This window comes from Ostrea edulis, chromosome 1 (assembly GCF_947568905.1).
Source record: "Ostrea edulis chromosome 1, xbOstEdul1.1, whole genome shotgun sequence".
Classification (NCBI taxonomy): domain Eukaryota; kingdom Metazoa; phylum Mollusca; class Bivalvia; order Ostreida; family Ostreidae; genus Ostrea; species Ostrea edulis.
The window spans coordinates 92638712-92658833 of NC_079164.1; the positions used below are offsets into that span (position 1 = coordinate 92638712).

Below are 20122 nucleotides of genomic sequence, written 5' to 3' on the forward strand. Positions count from 1 at the left end.
ACGCCACAGTCACATCACTCACTATAACCAAGATAACCCTCTGCAGCAGCCCTTCATTACAGCTTAGTTTTGGTGCAGTTTTTTTCTTCATAAAGTGAAATACCATAAAATCAAAACTGCAGTAAAAATATCACAATCACATTTCTTACACAATTTGGAAATAAAAGCAATAAATTAAGAAATCAAAAACAAGAACATCAGTAAAACTGATGTTAGCTCCCCAAACTGCATCTAACAATGAGCTACATCATATGAAGATTGACTCGCACAATGATCAATAACTGTTGAAATGAAGTTTTTTTAAAATATATAAGGTATATGTTGAGTGACATATACCTTTACAAAATGACCTTGAGTGTCCTTTGTTTGAAAGCCATTTACTTGTTACTTATTTGTGTGATATATGATCAATACCTGTTCGAAAACTGGAGAAATAAGAAACTTTTTCCTCATATTTTCGATATGGTATATGTTGAGTCATGACCTTGGTCCAAAATCCCCCATCCCAAGGAATATTTGTGATTAATTATGATCAATATCTGATGAAAAGTTTAGGAGATATGGGCTCTGATGGATGAACGCACAGACACAATGGCGACTATATGCTCCCCTGAAATTTTTTGGGGAGCATAAAAATGGATTTCATTTTTAAAATGTGTAAATAACCCGGAGCAACTCAGACTGTTTATGGTAGAAACTGTACTGATGAATCAGCATTCCATGACCTTTAAACATCAGGTTCCTACCTTTTGTTGCACCAATGAATGCCTCTCTTCCATCTCCTTTCTTTCTTGACTAGCTTTGGCACTTAGACTCTCCACCTAAAATAAAAAGTAAGACTACAATGAACATCAAACAGGTCTTTTCGTATGAACTGTAGAAGTTAATACAAATTGTATAACAAACTTAGAGTGAAACTTGTCTTAATTGGATTTTGAGCTATTACCAATTGTTTAGTCTGCACTTACAATATACTTTGATTGCTTGAGTAAAACACCATATACAGTATCAGATGATTTTACGGAGCTAAAAATGCTTTTGCGGTTTTGGCAGATGAGAAAATTTAGGCAAAAATAAAAGTGCCAAAATTTGAATTCAAATAAATGATACATGTTAAATGACATTCTGACAAAAAATTAAAGTGCGAAGATTTTAAACTGCTTTTTCCATGAAAACCTTCCAAATATTCCCAATGACGAAATTCTCCGATATATGGTATATTCTGAATCGCAAATGTTCTAAATTCATCAAGCTGATTCACAGAATTGTGGTTTTCGTAATTCAGACTTTTCTGGGTTATTAGTTCATTTTACTAATAATCTATTAGTATTATCACAAGGATTGCACATGTAATCGTATGTACGAGTTTCATGATGGAATGATGGACTAAGGAGATTTCAAGTCCCCGTATTTTCACGAATGCAGGGAACTATCTCTAATTGTCTTGATATATATTGATTCCTTCAAGAAAATTTTTTAAATTCCTGATGGCATACAAATAAGTTGAATATAAGCCATTATTTACAATAAGCTTCTCTGATAAATAAATATCACTTTTGAAACTCAGGGATTTTAACCAATCAGTGATTTAAATGAAAATATTTTCATTATAACTCAACCCCCCTTCCCTCAGTGGAAGTGCATATAAGCACACAATTTAAAACTAGCAGTCATGGCTGAAGACAATCGTATCAAAATTGACAAGAAGCACAATTTTATTCTTGGTTATGAAAATTTCTACCTTAAAATATTAAAAGCAGTTCCTTGAAAATATTCCTCTAACAAGAATATGCCCCATTTTCCTCTAATTGTAAACTACAAATTGCAACTAATTTTGAAGAGATAAAAATATGAGAATATGACAAACCTGGGTGGCCACATTCTTCATCTCAGGCTCAAACTCCTTAAAGAGGTCATGACCTTGATGAAAGAATGTGCTGTGAGCATGCATAAAGGACAGCATCTGAAATATAAGGAAAAATATACAATCCTTTTCAAAATGATGAAAAACTTCACATACTGGCCGGTAATGGCAAAGACAGAAGTACTTCAGAATCTCAATCCAAAAATATCAAGGTGATAGTGAAAATGTGAAAAAATGATTTTTAAAATTGAAGGAGTTAAAGGGACTGGTTCACGATTTTTGATAAAAATATTTTTCATTTATGATGGTAAACATTACTGTGGATGTACAGTAAGTGTGAACGAAACATATCAGCAAATACATGACGTGCTCCAGATAGTTCATTGAAAAGTCCCCGAGTGATTTTAAAGAGTGCTTTTGAATAGTCGGTTAAATTATAGGTAGGCGTTCCTAAGTATTTGGCATTATATTATCTCGTGCTTAACAAGTGTAAGTTTCACTATTTGATTTCAATGTAAGTTGCACCGTACGTAGCGTGAGATTCAAAATCGGTTTTGATTTGACAACGGGGATTTGAGATAACGTTAATAAAATGTCTTGTAAAGTTTATCATATATATACTAGATATCTACATGTATAAAAGTAATGGGATATCTTATAAAGAAAAAAATATGTCTTATAAAAGATACAAGAAATCTCGTAAACTTTAGAAGATATAACTTTTATCAGATACCTTATAAATTTTATTTTTTAAACAGGAATAAACGGGCCATACTTAAAATCCATCGCAGTATCAGTAGGTATGGGAGGGGGCATAAAAGGAATTTGAAATAAAAAGGTGGGATACAGAGTGAAAAGGGCAGGCTCCGATATGTAAAAAAAAAAAAAAGGCAGGATAGCAATATCACAGAATTCAAATAGTGTTGAATATTGAAAATAAAAGAAAAGAAGAAGACGGGATCGAAAATACTGCGGGAAAAGGCAGGATCTGCAGTTGCCTCTATATCCCAATAAAAACTGAAAGGTTACTCCCTTAAATTCCTGTAGATACTTGTCAGTTTTAAGTGATCAGAAATTTCAGTACATGTTTCTACAGGCGATTTTGTCTGTTTTTAAAAGAACAATGCTTTTGTTTTGTTGTCTCTTTCACATTTGCAGTTTCCATATCGTTATTTTTAAATAAATCTCTCAGAGGATATTTTCGAAATCTTGCAAAGCATTGGATAAGGGCGAGATCAAAAGATCGATGTCGGAAAAATTTCTAAATTCAAATAGTCAGGGGGAAGAGGGGGTAAAAACTCGTAAGTTTCTGTCATCCGACATTGATTACACTTTAGTGGGGGAAAAAGACAACTGACCACATAATAATACATTTTAGTAAACATTCAATAGTTTCAATGTATACACTTTCATTTGTTTTACTTGTTAATCGATTAGTTTCAACATACTTCATATTTAGTTTTGTATTGGGGAGGGGTTGTCTTTGTGAGAACTATGCGAACCCAGTTTTCTCTAACATTGAACATTTGATCTCGCCCCTAAAATAATTTGTCAGATTAAGTAATAAGATCAATAGATATTCTACTTGGAGAAAACATTTATTTTCAACACATGTCATGCTTTGATGTCTTTTACTGTTATATATACCCACATTTTCGTAAGAAATTCGGAAGTAACCATCACTAGATACTGTTAATTGAACGAACAACGGCAAGTTCTGTGAATTCTAGCAAAAATTAAATTCCCCAAACCATCCCTCTCCTGTAACACATTATTAAAGAAATTCAGCTTTTCGTTAGCATTAGACGCGCCTTCTATATAACGTCATAATAAACTAAAGCAAAGGTTGATTGTTCATGTTGCGTTACTGGCGTACCTTTAAAGCTATATCGCTGGTCCACCCCAAACTGCATGTCCATGATTGCGATTGCCCGTTGTACGAACGACACTCGCTTCGTCAAATAAATATATATACATGTATATAACTGACTCGGCCTAAATTGCAATAAAATCAGTAGCAAAGAAGTTTTCAACACTTCGTTCATGTTCAGACCACAGGGGCTCGCCACAAATTGACCCTCTCTATTCTATATTTACATTTATTTGTAAATATAGAATAGACGATGTCAAATTTTAAAAAGACAAAAATTTCGTGACGAACCCGTGTTCAGACGAAATATGCTTCTCTTGGATTTTGTTTGCAGTTTCTTGAAAGTCATTCCCCAAAAATTTTCTCACAGCTCTACAAATTAAAGACACTGATGGTACATTGTTAGGGGTACAAATATTTCTTCTTAATAAATTTTGTCTCATTTCTCTATTATATACACTTGATTTCTTTTTAATTTCATACTCGATAAACAGAAGTACATCCGGTGTGAGCTTCGTTGGCGACACTTTCGGTGCAAGAGTTCCCATGATTGACAATTTTATAACGTGGCCTTTGTGACGCCTAATTTCTTACTGATTTTACCATAAAATAAACCCTCGGCATGTAATTTTAAAATCAACGTCATTGTTTTAGTTGGTATTGGTTTTTCCTTTTCGCAGAGTCTCTTCTATCGTGCTAAAAGATATGTAATGACATGCTAGTGTAAAGACACGTGTGCCCATCTAAAATTATTTTTATTCCCGCCCCTTTAAATATTGGTCCAATCGCAGTGATTGTTCTCTCCTTAATGCGTCATCATTGACAGATTTGTTTTGAAATCAACTATCCGGGACCGCAAATGAACTTGAGAAGCTGAGTCGTTCACACTTACTGTAAATTCACAGTAAAAATATAACTCATTTAATATGGACAGCCAAAATTTTGACCTTCTGAATGCAAGAATAAAAGTAATATTTTAGCCTTAAATCTTTGTTATGTAAACAAAGACTCGAGTCTTTTTATGTATACAAACAAACAAGTGAAATATTGATTTTGTAATATAATAAAAGCATCTTAATTTTGCATAGTCACAAATTCTAACTTTTATATGACACATTTACCCCAAAAATGCTTGAAATGTGAAAGATATAACAAATTCAGATCGATATCCATTTCTTTCGAAAATTTTGTAAACAATAACATACCACAATCTCTGTTTACAAAACAAATAATAAACTCTCTAAAATGAGCTTCCGTGATAATGTATAACCTTAATTTTTATGTGAACTCTTTTAAACACATTAAACAATAGATTTTGATCATTAAAAGTGAAAAAGAAAATTTTGGGGAAAATTGTGAATCAGTCCCTTTAATATCTGTGCATTTTCTCATGAAATACTAATTACATATAAGAGCATGTCTTTGGTAAAACCATGCAAAATGTTAATGAATGTCCAGAAGCAAGGTTTTCAAATTAAGTTGTTATTTATCCATAAGGTATATGTTTAGAAACATCATAGTAACAATATATTTTATATGTAAGTGGATCTTTAAGTAATTTTGCTGAAAAACGACAAAATTTAAAATACCATATTTCCTGTGAATATATCAAGATTTATCAACTTTTTTCAGTTCTGGCAGTGACAAACTTAGATATCTCTTTTTAAATCTATGTGATCTATTTGCACTTACTTAGAATTTGGCAAGGCGCCAAGTTGTTTGATTATGAATTACATGTATCAGCCATTATACAAAAGACAGGTCTTAATTTCAATCATTATAACAGGTAAAGTAATGCCTAAAATGTAATTATGACATATGTATAGTATATATGGCTTTATTTATTTTTGAGAGCAGAATTTGGCTGGGGTAGTGATTACCTCTCCTGTTATACGGCTTTCAAATTGTTCAACTTTAAATTGATTTAACCACAAGTCATATAGCTTTCATTAAAATACATAAAAGAGAATGGACAACTTGATGTAAGCGTTTGTTGATATTTGTGTGAAACCAAGAGAGGAATTGTGTATCTCTGTGAATCTTGCTTGGGGAAGGTACCTGGGTCCATTTATCCCTATGCTGTTATAGCCTAATCAATCATTGTTTATGCAAAATATCTTGTCAGAAATTTTTGGTCAAATATTTATGATTATAGGAATCTTTATGACATCCCCCTGCATTTTTAAATCTGACTAAGCTTTACCTCTCTAATTACTATAGCTTTATTTCAATGTTAGGCATCTTTCAACAGCGACAAAGTGATTTAGGACTATTGCAGGAACTATTATCAGGTCACATGACTGGTACAACCATGTGGCAATAAAAAAGGAGAGGGTCCTCTCTTGTATATTATAAATCTTGTATTCCTGATTTCATCCAACTAATGAACACCTTATAGTGACATGAAATTTGGCAATAAAATGACAGATTGTAAAGTGGAATATTTCGTACAGGAGTCTTTATCCAAAATTTTTCTTTTTTAAAAAGGTTATTTTTAAAGTTAACAAAACAGCTTCTTTCGTATGAATCCTAGGCTTTAAAAATGTCTATTTGTTTTTGTTTCCATTCTGCTATTGGTCAGATTTCAAATTGTATAGATTTTACTAAATCAATAATTTGCAATAATAACAAGAGGCCCAGGGGCCTTATAGGTCACCTGAGTATCATGTAACAACCTTCCAATGTTTGAATTAGGTTTGTGTTTAAATATAAGAATTTTACTTTTGGATGGAAGAAACATTGAATAGCTATGTGGTCAGCCTCACCTTTGCACCAGAACCCCTGACCCAGGGGCCATAAATTTCAGTTTTGAAAGAAGCATCCTTGATCATCATTATCATACTATTAGTTTGTCTACTTAATACCCAGCAGCAGAGGAAAAGATTTTCAAAGAAATAAAATGCATTTTCACTATATGATCAATAGGGCCCCACCCTAATACCAGAACCCCTGACCTAGGGGCCATGAATTTCACAATTTTGAAAGAGGCATCCTTGCTCATCATAACCATGCTATTGGTTTGTCTACTTAATACCCAAGGACAGAGAAGAAGATTTTCAAAGAAATAATGCATTTTCACTATATGACTTATAGAGTCCCACCCTAGCACCAGAACCCTTGATCCAGGGGCCATGAATTTCACAATTTTTAAGAGGTACTGTGAGCAATGCTCACTAAGAATACCCCCCGCTTACCCCAATCTCCCAAAGGGTATTGGTAATAAGTATAAACTACCTCTTTTCTGAGTGTTGCTACTTCGATGTCCAGTGCACATGACCTTTGACCTTTTGACCCCAAAATTGATAGGGAACATCTTCATCCCATGGGTAGTCCATATGTATGATATGGTGACTGTAGGTGGAAAGGATAACACTTTAGAGCCCAGAAACCATATTGCTACTTCGATGTCCAGTGTGCTTGGCTTTTGACCTTTTGACCCCAAAATCGATAGGGAACATCTTCATCCCATGGGTAGTCCATATATATGATATGGTGACGGTAGGGGGAAAGGATAATGCTTTAGAGCCCGGAAACCATTGCGTCTACAGACGGACAACCCGATTCCAGTATACCCCCCCCCCCCCCACAACTTGTTGCGGGGGGTATAAAGAGGCATCCTTGCTCATCATTACCATGCTATTAGTTTGTCTACTTAATACCCAGAGACAGAGAAGAAGATTTTCAAAGAATTTCTACATTTTCACTATATGACCAATAGAGCCCCACCCTAACACAAGAACCCCTGCCCCAGGGGCCATGAATTTCACAATTTTGGTAGAGGGCTCAACGCTCATTATAATTATGCCCACAGTTTGGCTTCTTGGTGTCCAGGAATAAAGAAGAAGATTTTTTAAAATTACACTCATTTTGATGGTTTTTGCCCCACCCCTCAGGCCCCAGGGGGGCAGGGACCACGAATTTCACAATTTTTGTTCCCCTCCACCCACAGATGCTATACCAAAATTGGTTGAAATTGGTTCAGGGGTTTCAGAGAAGAAGCTGAAAATGTTCAAATGTTAATGCACGACGCACGTCGCACGACGAAGGACAAAAACAGATAGCAATAGGTCACCTGAATAATTCAGGTGACCTAATAAAATGCCCAGCAACATATTTCATTTTTACATGAATAAATGTCCCAAAATTCATGCACCAATGTTTTGGTGTTTTTTTTTATAATTAGTAGTGTAACTTTGCAGGATATAATTATTTAAATTTTGAATATTTTTGTATACTTAAAAAATGCCAATTTTGAAGTTATCTTCCCATATGTACATTTAAGATATTTCATTCATAAATGTTGCAAAGGATTGACTCATATTTCTATATTACATAAATGTTTGACTAGCCTATAAAATATTTTAAATAATCAGTTAAAAATTCTGCTGAAAAAGGTTGCATTTTTTTTCTCTCAAGAATATCCATGGAATCCATCTAGAAAGGGCTGATATATATAGTGGCCATACTGAATTCAGCGGAACAAAATGTTGATATTTACAATACTTGTAGATAGTGTAATCTGCCCACACAGTTTCATAAATATCAGAGAACCTTGCTTCTGGATGACTCCACATGGTTACATGCTCTTAACAATTTTATCACGATATAACAAATACATCAATTATTTTATAATTTGATCAAATTTATGAAAGCACAGGACTTTGCATATTTTTTCTATTAAAAACTAGAGAGCTCAAGGGTCAGGCATGGATTTCATTTTTTAAAACAATATCAGGGGTTTTCTCCCAACAGGTCATTTAGATAAATTCCATGCAAATGAAATCTGTTTACTTTTTGTTTTTTAAAGTGCTAAGCGTAGCTGCGCTTTACTGTTGCCAGTTGAATTTTGCTTTCGTCATCACATTTCCAGTTTATCACCACCTATAGGCAAATTTATGCATTGCTGTAGTAAACAAGTCATGTTTGAATTAGTCTTAATTTTGCAACCGATCTAGAACGGGGTTTACATTCATATTCGTAGGGGCAATTTTGAGCAGTTGTTCGGGAATATAGTTTGTTGGACAATGGATAAAATATGTATAAAAAGGTGACATTTTCGCAAATCATATAAGTATACGCATTCACTAGTCTCTAAAAGGAGAAATTAATGGAGTTGAACATTTTGCTATTATTTCAATAGGTAAACATACCGAAGTTAAAAACATTGAAAAAGGTAATATGTATAATTCATGATAAAGTATTTACCAATTATTTTAAGCGAAACAGGAAGCCTTTTTATCATCATCTAGTGTCAGACTTTTTTTTAGTTTCAAAGATCAGAATAAAGATCTTAGGGGAGGGAAAGACAAAAGGTAAAAAAAAAAATCATAGGTCTGCGTTTACGAAAGACAATGCCTCAGTTTCAAAACACCGCCTGGAATTTTACGAGGGCTGTTCAATGAAATACATCTGATTAGTGTTAGATGAAGGTTGGCATTGTGTCAAGCATGAATGTAAAATGGTTTGCGGTCCACAGCATGCAACACACAGTGAAAAGTAATCGTGTTCACTATATGTTAAGATACCAGTCAAGTTTAGTTGCATATAACAGAAGGTTTGAACATTACCGTTTGAAAATTACTTTTGTACATGTAACTTTTAGTGCCTAGCTTGGGATTCTCATTGAGTTTATACATTTACATGTTGTAAATATGTTTATTGCGAGTCACTTCAGTTACGAGTTTTTTCATATTAGAACTCCTACACAAGCAGTGAATATTGTGCTTTTTTGCTAAAGCTATTTGTATTTTCATATAAAGAACCTTTCTATAAGATTCAAACAATAGCAATGTGTATCGTGTCTCATTCAGACCCAAGACAAACAAGTGAATTTCTTTCGAAACATGAATATGAGCTTTTATACAAGGTTTGTAATACACACATGTTGATGAGTACTGTGTATAATGTACTTGTGTACAATCTCTAAGTTTTTTGGGTTTTTGGGGGGTGGGGGGTGGGGGTGGGTGGGTAGATTACGTATTAACAAACAATCACTACAATGCCTAAATGTAAATCCATGTACATATATATTGATATAATTTATTATGTTAGATTTGGTGTATCCTCTTGCACTAACTTTCATGTTAGAAATTAGTTCTTTCCATTCTTGTTGATAAAGCAGCAGTCAGTTTAAAGTTATCAATATTGCACATGTATAATGAACATCTTTCTTTTTTTAGATAACTTCCTAATTTTTGCTTTCAATTGTATACGTATTTAACTGGCTCATTTGGATTTGCATTCTCTCCAACCCGATTTTGAATTGAAATCAAATTCATTTATGTATACATCCAAATGATTTCTGGTAAGGTGATGAAATGGATGTAAAGGTGTTTCATTATGTTGGTGTGTTTTGACATGAATATCTGTGGCACTTTTCACTTGGTGTATGTAGTAATGTGTATTTTTCTTTTTTGTCCAGTTGTGACTTGTTTCATTTTAGTTGTATTCCAAAAATGTTTCATGCACAATTTTAGAACACAGTAGTAAGTTATATATTAGCTATTAGTTGATGTAGATGATGATAGGCTTGAAAGTTTCTATTTATTTCTATTGTAATTGATCAGCGTTTGTTGTGTGATAACAATTGAACACTTTCAACCGAAAACTACCAAAACAATTGCTTTCAAATTTTCAACCAAAACTTGACCAATTTCCTCAAATATTCTTCTCTACAACATCACATCTGTAAGAAAAAATCATTGCATAATTTTGTAGAGCAGCGAGGCCTTTACTAAATTGTAAATTTCATGATCATTGGGGATAGAGGTTTTAACTCCAGGGTGGGGCCAAATTGGGTATATAGTGTTTATGTGTAAAACATTTCTATAACATCGTCTTTAATGCTATTGATACTAAATTCTTATTAAATAGAAATTTAAAAGGAGCAGGCGTCCTTTAACAAAATTTAAAATTTCATGATCCAAGGACAGGATTTTGGTTCCGGGTAGGATCAAAATTATTGTAGTGAACATTGTGTATAACAACGTCATATGAAGTTTATATTTCATCATGGGGGAAAGTTTCAGGACATTGTTTCTCATCCATATTTGTTATTTCCTTACAGAAAATGTATTATTTATTTGTGAGAAAGTAAGGAGTAATGCATGAACTTCTTCTCCTGTTGTTCTGCTCATGAACATTACAGACGGAATTCATGAAGTCAACTTAGCGCTTTTCAGTACTTTGATTTAATGACTGGGACCTCTATATTACATTAAACAGTATGGTGAATAAAATCACAAAATTTATCTATACAAAGTTTTATATTAATGCAATTCCCTTGAATATGAATAGAATCATATCTCTAGAAGTGTTATCTTTGGAAATTAAAAATTGAAATACTTACTGTTTCTAATATTTCATATCTTTTCTTTGAATTCAATATATTAATCTGTAAAACAGTAAAACAAAAAAATATTTCAGCATGTCATTATGTTCTCTATGCATTGAAAATCAAACAGAACAATTAAATCAGTACAATGCAAATTTTGATATCACCTCACAACAATACTTACAAAATGTGCAAGAACAAAAAGTCATGTCCCATTATACTAAAGTGCACACAAACTTCATCAAATCACTACGCAAACATTGAATAATGACCCCATCCACCCTAACCTGAAATACATGGTCTACAGAGGTGTGGGCAAAGCATGACTTTTTTGCTTTCAGCATGGTGACTGCCTCCTCACACTCCTGAGCCTTTGTGCGTGGCACGCTGGCATTCCTATTGATGGCATTGTCTAACTCACTGCTCGCCTTCTCAAAGTCTTTCTGAGAATCCTTCACTTGTTTAATGTCTCTGTAAAAATTACCATGAAAATAATTTAATAATATAATGAACAAGAGGCCATTGGGCCACATTGCTCACCTGAGTCATCTTGGCCCATATTTAAAGAGTTTCCCTATGTACATTCACATGAAAAACTTTGATTCCTATTGTGGCCCCAACCTACCCCAGGGGCCATGATTTTTACTAACTTGAATCTGCACTATGTCAGGAAGCTTTTATGTAAACTTTTCTGGCCCAGTGGTTCTTGACAAGATTTTTAAAGATTTTCCCTATATCTTTGTATGTAAAACTTTGATCCCCTATTGTGACCCCACCCTACTCTAAGGGGTCGTGATGGTAACAAACTTGAATCTGCACTATGTCAGGAAGCTTTTATGTAAATTTGTATTTTCCAGGCCCAGTGGTTCTTGAGAGGATTTTAAAGACTTTCCCTATATTTTTGTAATGTAAACATTTGATCCCCTATTGTGGACCCATCCACAGGTTCTTGAAAAGAAGATTTTTAAATTACCCCACCTTATTTTTACATTTTTGTGATTATCTTTCCTTTGAAGGGGGCATGGCCCTTCATTTGAACAAACTTGAAAGCCCTTCATTCAATGATGCTTTTTGCTAAGTTTGGTTGAAATTGGCCTATTGATTCTGGAGAAGAAGTAAAAAATGTGAAAAGTTTACAGACAAACAGACAACAGCTGATCACAAAAGCTCACTTGAGCTAAGAATATAAGTCATATTTGAAGAAAAGGTTTCCATTATCTACCCATTTCACTGCAATATACATACAATTCATCTGTATTTCTTATTGAGTATGAAAAGGTGGAACATCTATTATGTAGCTGATACAGTTCTTGGTTGTAGAAGGTTACAAAGTCACCAATACAGAATAAACACAAGTTAAAATCTACAAACACTCTTAAGGTAGCTCACTACACTAAAACTTATACTCTTTGACACTATATCACAAGATGGCGATTTAGATGTTCTGTGAAATTATTTGTATCGATCAATTTGTTTGTATATCATCGTACAGAAGCTCAGTGGTTAAAGACCGAGTTTTTCGACCGGTCGGTTTACCTCAGGTAAGTTTAGTTGGGGGCGGAGCTAATTTTAAGCAGGTGTGAAGCCCCGAGGGAAGAATGGTAGACTCGTGTATAGCTTCCTGAATACACGGGATGTTACCTGTGTTACCTGTATACGTTTTCGTAAGATAAATCATAAGTGCAATTATTTTTCTTGTGCATGCTATTCAAAATATTGATAAAAAAAATTAAAGAATCAAAACATGTTAAAGCACGATAACTTTATTTTGTAATTGAGGACGTTAGCCATTGAAAAATTAGGTTTGGATACCATGCTCGGACTTTACGAATAACACAGTCAGGCATGATGTCTCTCTTGTATCCGTGCGTCTACCAAACATACAGATTCCTACGAGAATCCCTTTGTACTGCGGCGGATTTTCTGGCGATATAACGATCATCGTCCCACACCCCACGATGACTCAACATAGTCCAGAATTTCTTATAAAGTTTTTTTCTGTTAGATTTATTTTTTCTGGACGGCACACCGGGATTTTCTGGCCACCAAAGTTGTCTGTGCGACTCGTCCATAACGCATGGCCTACACCAACAGTCGGGACATTCAGCTCTTCCGGCATTTCCTTCAATAGCTGGTCCAGGCGAAGAGGGTACTTCCTCAGATATAACTTCTTCTTCCTCGGCATCCCAATCCCAACCATTGTATGCAAAATGTGCCCATACAGCGGATAATTTCTCTTCTGATAGAGTTGCGGTTACTTTTGTTGCCATGTTTCGTCGTAAAATGACGCTGATAAAATTTCAACTGAATATAAACGGAATTTTAATGATGTATTTACTCATAATTAAAATTTTGATAATAATATATAAACACGACATTTCCAATGAGAGTCGGTACAGTCTCTTGAGCATAAATTCCATGTCCATGTAAATTATGTTCTAACCATCCATAATTTTCTATCGCACTTCTTCCTAAACACAACCCATAATAATTTATTATAATTGATGTAATTATATGTAAGATTTTCTACTCAATACATTATATTTTGTGACTATAGATGTAATACAAAGCCATAATTTTCTTATCAAAACTTTCTCTATTGAGCTGGCATACTACGCGGTAAACATCAAAAGATTTCACGGACGACTCGATTGAGAGATGAGGTGGACAATGTATACACACGGATTAGTAACTAAATGTCCATCAATTTCTAGCATCCAATCTGAAGCTAAATTTCTCCTGATTGACAGGGGTTTACAGACCAGGTAAAATTGAAGGCGGTGCTTATTTCCTCGGTCTTTAAAGCATTAATTGGGCTGGCGAACTGCAGGTATCGGGTTCAAATCCGCCAGAGTCTTTTGTTCATATGTGTTTGAAATAATTTGTTTGGTTTTTTGTTGAAAATGTTTTAATCCAAATTTGCATATTTTCTGCCTTTTTTGGCACATATACATTATTATATATCATCATATCTTTTATGATTAAATCAATTCCTACCGATTTGAGAAACTATTTCTGGGTGTAGTGAGCCACCTTAACAGTACTTCACATGTTATTAAATTTTGGTCACTAAAACAGGCTGATATAACTTACTTTAAAGAGAGATGATTTAAACACTTATCAGCCTGTAATATATTGTGTATCAGGTATGTCAAATTAACACTTATCAGCCTGTAATATATTGTTTATCAGGTATGTCAAATTAACACTTATCAGCCTGTAATATGTGTATCAGCCTGTAATATGTGTATCAGGTCAAACTAACACTTATCAGCCTGTAATATGTGTATCAGCCTGTAATATGTGTATCAGTATTATCAGCCTGTAATATGTGTATCAGCCTGTAATATGTGTATCAGGTCAAATTAACACTTATCAGCCTGTAATATGTGTATCAGCCTGTAATATGTGTATCAGGTCAAATTAACACTTCTTGTTATGTTAGATTACTTACTGTTTTACAAAATTGTTGAGATTTTTACACACAGATCTATTGGCTTGGTCCATTAAAATCTAAAATTTAAAACAAAGACATCTAAATTTCAATTACAAAATCTGACATCAATTTCAAGCTAAAGTAAACATTTCTCAATTTCAGTGGTTTCTGTTATACAGAATATTTCTAAAAAAAAATTTATCAGGTCCTTTGGAATTTTTTAGCCCTAACTTTTTGAAAAAAAAAATTACATGTAAATCTACACAGAAAATCAACAAAACTTTATTCAATAGAATGTCTTTGCCCCATTCCCACTCCCCACCTACCTTGATTTTCCAAAACATGTACTAAGTACAGTATGTATAATAACAAAGGAAAGAACATAATAAAACTTCATTTGTTACTTACATTAAAGTACTTTAACATCTCCCCCATTTCATGGGCAAATTTATTCAAACAGTTCTGTAAATGAAAACATCACATCGATAACAATGCAGTATAAGTGGACATGGACTCAGATACACATTTACAGTTCCAATGTACATGCACTGCATGCAAAATCAAATTTCCAAAATTAAGAAAAAAATTTCCATTTATGAAATTCATGCTTTCAATTCTTCAACACACATAAAAATTCATTGAACTTCATTGACCTGCTGTGTGTCACAGAAATTTTATCTCTCACCAAAATCCAAACTGTGTATGGAGTTACAGCGTATAAAGGCTCAACAAAGGTCAAGGTCAAGGTTAAATACAAACCAACTCATCCAATTTTTTGATAAGTTGGTCTTGTCAAAATGTATCTCTCTCTCTAAATTCCTATCAATTTGAAAGTATTAGGCATGTTGAATATAACATAAGGACCAAGTTCATCACAGTTTGGCTTCATTGAAATGAAAGAAAAAAAATAAGGTCAAGGTCATAAGGGGGGACAAAGTCATCCAAGTTTGGATAGGGTTGATATTCTCTTACAAAGATCCACGCATGTTTAAGTTTTAACAAATGTATCTTTGAAAACATTCTTTTCCCAATTTTTTTTTTTTTCTGTTTTAGACATGAGCTAACACAATACACGTATCAACACTTCGCCGAGAGTTACGTCCCTTTGCGGGGTCAGCCAAAGGTCAATCAGTGAAAAACTAAGTTTTCCTTCTTTACCTTACCAAATGTAAGATGTTATTACTTTAAATTTTAGCCAATTACCAAGTTTTCATACAAGTTAATGGGTTGCCCCAATCTGGGGCATATTGTAGTTAACTGCAATTGATGGAAAAATAACAGATGTCAAAGCTACAGATTGGAAAATTACAAAGGCCAACGTAGGAAAACACGATTTTTATCCGGGAGATGGCGGACAAGGGACGTAACTTTCGCGAAGTGTTGATACGTGTATAGGACTGGATACCACGTAGAAAGAACCAACCCTACTCACTCCTACGACATACACACAACAGGGCAGGAATATCAGAAACTCGACTTCCAACAATTATATCAATACTTTATAAACTCTGTAATCACTGAACACTATATCAATACTTTATAAACTCTGTAATCACTGAACACTATATCAATACTTTATAAACTCTGCAATCACTGAACACTATATCAATACTTTATAAACTCTGCAATCACTGAACACTATATCAATACTTTATAAACTCTGCAATCACTGAACACTATATCAATACTTTATAAACTCTGTAATCACTGAACACTGTGGTAACATCTTTTATCATACACAGAATTTATAATTCTCATTGAGACTACTGATATTATACCATACTTCAACAATAATGCATGTTTAATGGAATATAACATCATTCAAAAAGGAATGCTAATTGATTCAGCTAATTGCTATGCAATCAGGAAATGACAGGTATAAAGACAACATGCAATATATAATGCAATATTTATATACTTTTCTTATGCTTTAATTACATATCATTCAATATTTATATACTTTTTTTATGCTCTAATTACATATCATTCAATATTTCTTCATTTAAATATATCTGCATCACTGTCACACTGCCTATCAAATAATTGAATCTACCAAGAGCCATTTCTTGTATATAAAAAAAAAGAAAACACTGCTTTCTAACTATTTATTTGCTATCATCTAGCTAGCCCAAATATAAACTATCAGGACTGTGCAAATCAAAGAATGTCTCTGCCCTTTGTGTTGTATTATTGTGCAATGTTTGGGAGGACTGTGAAAAAAAAAGTCAATTTATGCTTGGAATAGGAAGGACAGTGTGTTAGATCAATCACATTGAAAACTTTATAACAGAAAGTTGTAATAAAGCACTAAATATAAGGTGACCATGCTCAAAAGAAAATGACAAAACCAAGTCCAGTTCCTGCTAGGTGATGTTGCTATGTAGCAATGTAGTAGCAGGAACCGGACCTAATGCATCTTGGGATACTTACTGATACTTTTGTATCATCCTATCGTTATGGAAACAAAATTTGGTTAGAGTAGCAATAAGACCTTACAACATCATCCAGTTGTAAACAACATACATTTCATAATGTATACATGTACCGGATATAAGATCTATAATTACTCTCAAATAGTCTGATACCCCTGCAGAACTCACCCATAATGCGATAAATTTGAAATATTGCAAAGCTGAAGACCATAAAAGGCAGGATTTACAACATCATTTTGATTCAACTGAGTACAAGTTACAGGACGTACTAAATTCCTTTGACTTCAACATCATTTAATAATCAGGGTGCAATAAAGAGTGTACAAATTTCCAAGAAAATCCTTAGAAAATGGCGAGACAAAATTATGTCCATAGATGAATGAAAGGACAGACAGATAAGATGATTCCATTATACCCCATCTTAAACTTATCCAGTAGTCTCTCATTACAAAATACAGTCATCCCTCCTTATAATGCCAAAATTTGTACCTCCGGGGAGAGGGGGGAGGGGGGTATGTGTACAGCTGTCATAAGAAATCAAACAGATTTTATCTACTACATCAAGACTGTAATTAATGCTTTTAGATTTAATAAACACATACAGGTGCTTTTTATCTCCCGTTTAATTGTCACCAAATTCAATGTCTTTTTAAAAAAACACAACTGCTTCGACCATTTTATTTATAAGGTTTCTATGGGTGGACAAAACATCACCAAATTCTAATTCCGAGTTCCCTAGCTCTTTTTCCTGATGTTTGAAGAATATCGCCTACAGTCTGCCTTTTCAAATTGACTTTCCATAATTCCATAAAATAATTTGAAATTTCTTGCAGTGAATTTGCTTCATGATGTTTAATGATTTCCCGTTTTTCTTTTATATCCAAAATAACACACTTCGAATTCAGCAAGTCCGCCTTGGTCAGACTACAAAATTATAATTCATGTAATGTGAAGTGTTAGACAGCGTATCTTTTTACATCTAAAATCAATTTGCCTATAACATTTTTAGTTTTCAATGAATTGTGTTGAAACTTATGTTGTAGATGTATTTGAGGACTCTACTGACCTGTGGTCAAAATCACTTACAAGTATGCACAAAGCATGTGTGTTTAATTTTGGTTGACTAAAACTTTACTAGAACTCTCCTATCAATGAGGGAAATGGAATAACATTAATTTCATAGGTACATAATTTAAGAGACTAAAACATAATATGATTGATATTGCTAAAACACACATACTTGCACTTATTTGCACAAGCATTTTTTTTTTTAATGTGCTATTTTGGAGTCACTTTATTTCTTCGTCATTGAAATGTTTTGAAATTGGTGTTATAGTTACATCTTGCTCATAATATATAAGCAAAATTTTTCACCCACACGCATGCATGTGCATTGAATTTTGATAGGATATTACAGGTTTTTTTTTAAAGGTCTTGATTTCAAGGGCCAGGGCCTTTCCAATTGGGAAAAATCGCAACATTTGCTTAAAATTTGGAAAAATGTTTCATACAAAGAAATAGTGAAAAACCAAATTCAGAGTGGTTTAAGGTATAATTGGGCTCCTTCTGACTTTCAATTTGGTCAAAGCTCACCTCATTCAAATAAGCAGAGGCCAAAAACTTAGGTTTACTTAAAAATTATGAAGCAAAAATTGTAATCTGTGGGCCTGTGAAGAAGATTTATGAACGATTAGACTACCCTGCTTGATTTGTTTTCATTGTTTGGAAATTTCAAAGCAAAAGTTGGGGAAAATACTTGCAATTTAGCATTGGGAATGGGGCCTTATTTCCGCCCCTTACAGACCCTAAACAAGACGTGTTTGTGAAACACAAATGCCCCCGATAATGGCCAATTCCGAAGATGGCCAAGGTCACAAGGGCAAATATCTTGGTACCAGTAGAAAGATCTTGTCAAAAGAAATGCTCATGTACAATATGAAAGCTCTAATATTTACCATTTAGAAGTTATGACCAATGTAAAAAAAAAATTTAAAAGTAGGTCAACTGTCAAGGTCAAAAGGTTCACAAGGAATACTCATGTGAAATATCAAAGCTCTATCTCTCATTGTTCAAAAGTTATTAGTAAGGTTAAAGTTTTCAAAAAGTAGGTCAAACATCAAGGTCACGGGGTCAAAAATGTTGGTACCCAAGGAAAGGTCTTGTCACAAGGAATACTCATGTGAAATATCAAAGCTCTATCACTTACTGTTCAAAAGTTACTAGCAAGGTTAAAGTTTTCAAAAAGTAGGTTAAACGTCAAGGTCACGGGGTCAAAAATGTTGGTACCCACGGAAAGGTCTTGTCACAAGGAATACTCATGTGAAATATCAAAGCTCTATCACTTACTGTTCAGAAATTATTAGCAAGGTTAAAGTTTCAGACAGAATGACAGACAGGACAAAAACAATATGCCCCCCGATCTTCGATCTCAGGGATATAAAAAATCCCTGTATTACTTAAACATCTTTAACTAAATTGTTTAATTATGAAATGGATTGAAAGTCATACAATGAGACACTTAATTGATGTCCCGTTAATTCTGATTGGATAATGCTTAAACATCTAAAACTTTTTCATTTTTCAATGAATGACTTGGAAACTTACACTGTAGATATCTATTGAGACGTTTAATAGACTGGCAAGGTCAAAATTACTGACCAGCAAGTGAATGAACATTCAGTTTATTTTGATTTGATAATGCTTTAACTTATATAGCTCTCTTATTAAAGTGAAAGTTATACTGTTCTTAATTAAAGTGTATAATTGAACAATTCAGTGGAACTTAATGGCACCAGTTTGTAAATGGGGGATGTGTTGGGGAATGTCAGTATGATCTGTAATGACCCCTGCTACAATTATAACTAGTTTCCGTTGGGATTTTTACCTGAATTAACTAGTATATATATAAATTTCAAACGCACCTCTATTGAGGAAGTTACACTATCAAAGTAACAGACATGTGCTCAGAATATTCTCTAAAATACTCTAATAATCTCCTTAATGAGATAAACCAAAATTAATGTTGAATGTTGCAAGTTTAACCCTTCCTTTTTAACAATCACTAAAGAAACATCAAAACAAGCTGAAATACTTATTACTTACAGACATCATGTTGTCATCTTTGAAATATGCTGCCAAATCTCTAACACCAGTAACAAAATCACTGAAAAATTAACAGTATTAAACA

General features: G+C 33.6%; 1 protein-coding gene across 7 annotated transcripts in view; it reads right to left on the minus strand.

The window, feature by feature from the left end:
• The window catches only part of LOC125673869 (arf-GAP with coiled-coil, ANK repeat and PH domain-containing protein 2-like), a 78128-nt gene that overhangs the window by 45722 nt on the left and 12284 nt on the right, over positions 1 to 20122 (minus strand). For 4 of the 7 annotated variants that reach the window (XM_048910815.2, XM_048910792.2, XM_048910808.2 and 1 more), the window contains exons 4-11: positions 20038 to 20098; positions 16934 to 16951; positions 14912 to 14965; positions 14522 to 14580; positions 11355 to 11538; positions 11083 to 11127; positions 1868 to 1963; positions 747 to 821 (exon numbers count right to left, since the gene is read on the minus strand). In XM_048910815.2, the coding sequence (XP_048766772.1) occupies positions 747 to 821; positions 1868 to 1963; positions 11083 to 11127; positions 11355 to 11538; positions 14522 to 14580; positions 14912 to 14965; positions 16934 to 16951; positions 20038 to 20098 (592 nt within the window). The remainder of the gene's footprint in view (positions 1 to 746; positions 822 to 1867; positions 1964 to 11082; positions 11128 to 11354; positions 11539 to 14521; positions 14581 to 14911; positions 14966 to 16933; positions 16952 to 20037; positions 20099 to 20122) is intronic. The other 3 variants (XM_056166246.1, XM_056166237.1, XM_048910800.2) reach the window with 1 other exon arrangement.